Source organism: Varroa destructor, unplaced genomic scaffold, assembly GCF_002443255.2.
Source record: "Varroa destructor unplaced genomic scaffold, Vdes_3.0 BEIS01000001.1, whole genome shotgun sequence".
Taxonomy (NCBI): Eukaryota; Metazoa; Arthropoda; class Arachnida; order Mesostigmata; family Varroidae; genus Varroa; species Varroa destructor.
In genome coordinates this window covers 14,494,172-14,498,227 of record NW_019211454.1, presented here as the reverse complement: position 1 = coordinate 14,498,227, position 4,056 = coordinate 14,494,172, and the positions used below count along the sequence as shown (strand labels likewise).

Below are 4,056 nucleotides of genomic sequence, written 5' to 3'. Positions count from 1 at the left end.
GTTATAATCGTCACAATATGTTATTATGTTCAAGCTACTAGGTAATAAACGATAGGCATTTCTGGTCCGTTCATAGAAAAAGCTTTATTTTTGACACCTATGACGGATGAATAGCGTGCGTCTTTGCTCCAAAGGACCTGCACATAAAGAATGACCCGGGTGGTCGATGTGCCACCAACGATGGCGTACGCGACCTGCCATGTGGGCCTTGAAGAAACCCCTTCTTGAAGCAATTTCAGACAGCATTGATGATTAAGCTCATTTGTTTGTACGAAATACCAAGTTGCTTAATAACGTATAACACCAACATTCATCTGTGCTTGCTCCCTCTCTGTAAAAGTTCAGAGGAAGATAGGAATATTCAATGAATGAAAGTAGAAAGTCTAAACCCTGTAGGTCTCCAAATTTCAATTTCTTTCGACCCATTCTGGTTTTATGATTATATGAACGTTATTTCACCCATAGTAATAATAAGACAGCTTAAGATTTTCAGCTAAGTAAACTTTAAACACTCATATGAACCAATCTTTGAAGTATAATTTAAAAAGGTAAGCGTTGTTTGTCTCCAGTTCGTGTTTAAATCCTAAAGCATTATGTCTTCTGATAGGACCAGGTCTTCTGATATTCATCAGTGCCTCATATACCTACTAACGAAAAGCTAATTTCAACGGAGCTATTTGTTTGATGTAATTAAATTTACTAGAATTTATATCATTAAATGTTTAATGTAAATCTTTCTGTTCTATGTAGAAGTTCTACTAGGCACCTTTTTAGCATATAGCTTACGTCGAAGTTTTAGGTCATTAAGCCTAGATCATGTGGGGAAAGCAAGGACTCAGCTGAAGTAACAGATCATAAACTAAATACAAAGCCAATATGTAAATAGCAACAATGTTTTATTATTTCTATTTTTTTTACAGGTTCATTTACAGGTACCACAGGTGATATCGTTTGCGGATAGGCCGATGAATAGGCCTAGCAATCGGTATGCTCTGAGATCAACCAGTGAGGATATCGTTCCATTTGATAGCTGTTACATTACATGCAACGATAATATCAATATTTACTATTAAGCTTGCATCGCTATTAGATCTTGGTAAACAGCACTATCAATATATATATCTGCCTGACAATAGGCATAGTAAAAAGCATATTAGAACGGCTTGTAACCTTTTTTTCACGATGCAACCTAAGCCTCGAACGTAACATTGCCAATGAAAACACCACGCCTAAGGCGCATCTTTGTCACGTACGCGTACATCAAAAGCATTCTGCAAAGTATCGCATCACATAGCCAGGCCTAACTGTATAACGTTAGCTAACTACTTTTTCTAATGTTACATATATAGCTACTATTTGGCACTTTTCTTGCCATAACAATGCGATCTATTTTTAGTGGATTTCGTCATATTAGAGTTTCGGCAGACCGCGCGAAATTCAAATGCCCCAGACAATTCACCGGATCTCGCAGCTCACAGCCATGGCTCTCTCCAGCTTGTGTTTATCGGGTTCGCTATAACTGCACTTCCAGTTGTTGTTGTTGCAGATCTGCAAATAAAATAGAATAAGTATAATTATGATAATGATACCTAGTAATTAAACTTATACCCTACTTGTTCTATGGCTTAGCATATGCTTTGAGCACTTGATACAATAACGAGTGTATTTCTATCTGTTACAGATTGGGTCACCTAGCCCTTGTTTCCGCAGCTTATTATAAAATGCCAGGATAACTGACAAAACGCAAAGGGCAGCTTACCGATTTTTCATAAGCATCAACATAGTGTTGTTGTTAGCGTTGATAATGGAACGGAGCTAGCCACTAGTTGTGGGAGACCCCCACAGCTGAGCTAGGCAATAAACAAAGAACGCTTGTCTCCGCATCGTCTCACCCCGCCGATCCCTTTCGCACGAGAGGTTCTGGCCCCCGAAATATACATATTGCTACGTACTTAGTATTAGACCCCTTACTAGTTCTCAATAAACCCTTATACAGCCACAACTGCGCAAAATGAACGAGTTGTTGGCCGAAAAAAGCGAAAGCCGCTTTGGTTGGGGGTGCTGGCCACACGTGCAATGTCTAAAAATGGCAGCCCCCCCGGCATCACTCTCCTCTTCGGCCCCCGACTCGTAACGATGTCCATATAAATATCTGGCGTGCATAGACAAGGGACAGACACTACAATAGCGAACTCTTGTAGTAACGAACTCAAAGGATTTCGTGGACTGAGCGCATGGGCGTAAAACTCCTATCGAAGCGTTTTGCTGTTCGGAACCTAGTCAGGTTTACGCTGCGTTAAAAGAGGAGGTAGATACAAGGAGGTAGATAGGCGACCAAAAACACACCTAAGTTTTTGCTCGATCGACAGATCTGGCAGCGTGATGCATTCAGCGAACGGGTCGTTCATAATCTGACCGATGTTACGAGGCCAATGCTGAGTTGTCTAAAATCTGCGTTAACCTTCGAGTACAAATGGCCATGTCAGAAAGTATCGCATGGTTTGGGCTGAATGTGGTGAAACGATAATGGCAAGTTTGCAGATGGAGATGTACGAGGACGTCAATCAAATGAGGGGCCACGCGATCAAGAGAAAATGAATGCAATGAATAGGGAAGTGGGCATCGCTACGCCTCGATTGTCTAGCTGATAATAAGGTAGATATTATTGATCGAACGGAAAATCGGTGATTAATACTTACAGTTACCGCACAGGCTCAAATTTAGCTGTGGGCCATGATGCTGGAGCGCGGCAGCGAGTTTGTTGTAGCTTTGTTCGTCAAGGATATTGTCGGTGCCGTCGGAAGCCGTAGAGATTGTGGAGTTTCCGTTAAGGTCGAAGGCATCTGTAGGCGATCCGTCGGGTTCTTGCTTGACCACGGCGTCACAGCTGGCAATCGACGGCATCTGCAGGCATGTGGCAAGTATGCTGCCACATGATACAGGCGATGCTGATTTAGGACGTGGGTCAGGGGTTTCCATGGGAGCCGGCGAGCGTAAAGGTGATGAGGCAATCTTTGATTTAGGTGAATCAAATGTTTGTTGAGAAAAATCGAAGGTTGTCTGCGTCACGCTGTCTGGCTGAGAGTTCGGAGTAACTGGCATTTGGTAGTCGAAGATCGTTGCGCTCATTGGAGAATCAGCTCTCGATAAACTGTGTTCTTCGTCAGAGCAGCCCAGACCAAGAATGGTCTGTAACTCACGAATATATTCGGCAGCGCAACGCAAGGTCTCAACCTTCGACATCTTCTTGTTAGCATTCTTATACCCCTGCACGTGGTGCCGAAGCGTGTCAAACGTTCGATTGACATTCTGCACGCGTCGTCTCTCGCGTTCGTTTCTACGTGCTACAGACATCTTGTACTTATTGCTATCACATATCTTAGTAACGCCGACCATGACATCTGCCTTCACAGATGATAGCTCCTAGAATGGGGTTAATCGAACAAATATGTCACCCAGCCGCGTAAATTTGCACACTTGTCTTCTATAACTCAGTCATTGTCTCCTTACAGATACATACAAGATTTATTTTTTTCACATTGTCTAAATATTATCTAAATATAACATGTTCTGAGCAGTAGCACAATACATATATGTGTACATCAGGCCTATGCTGAATGTACATAAACCTTGTAACTGGAAAAGACTTACAGATTGCTGTGCTGGGACACTTCCTGAACTAAGCAGCTGGGCGGGCTGTACCGTTAATGCTGGCGTGTTTTGCGGGCTTCCACAACCCGACTTAAGCAACACTCTTGTGATAGGCATGTTTAGCTCCATCTCTATTCCACTGCGTCGTGCCAATAAAAACTAAAAAAAAAAAGAACCGTAATCCAAGCTAGGGAAGCACTGATCTTATCTGGGTCGTTTTCTACGTTGTGACACGAAACCCCGAAAGCCTGTTGATAACTGGGAGTAACTACCGAGCTACACCGGTTTTGAACCTCCGTCGGTTCTGGTGGGAGAGGGTGCTCTACCCAGTTCAAGTTCTGGAGAGGAGGCAGGAAACCTGGGGTTGGGCCTATAGCAACGAAAAAACCGCCGCCTATTTTGTCT

The 4,056-nt window shown here is 42.9% G+C and overlaps 1 protein-coding gene across 1 annotated transcript; it reads right to left on the bottom strand.

The window, feature by feature from the left end:
* Positions 1–875: 875 nt before the first annotated feature.
* LOC111242971 (uncharacterized) lies at positions 876–4,056 on the bottom strand. Its single transcript, XM_022787944.2, has 3 exons — positions 3,652–4,056; positions 2,700–3,423; positions 876–1,548 (listed from the first exon to the last, which is right to left on the bottom strand). Exons 1-3 carry the CDS (start codon positions 3,778–3,780, stop codon positions 1,514–1,516), a joined length of 888 nt encoding a protein of 295 aa, XP_022643679.1. The 5' UTR covers positions 3,781–4,056; the 3' UTR covers positions 876–1,513.

Bases quoted from the DNA above. Each gene is read 5' to 3' on its own strand.
- LOC111242971 (XM_022787944.2), bottom strand. From the start codon at position 3,780: ATGGAGCTAAACATGCCTATCACAAGAGTGTTGCTTAAGTCGGGTTGT. The intron at 3,424-3,651 runs GTAAGTCTTTTC...ACCCCATTCTAG, and splicing joins GTGTCCCAGCACAGCAATCT to GAGCTATCATCTGTGAAGGC. The intron at 1,549-2,699 runs GTAAGTATTAAT...TTTTATTTGCAG, and splicing joins TTTGAGCCTGTGCGGTAACT to ATCTGCAACAACAACAACTG.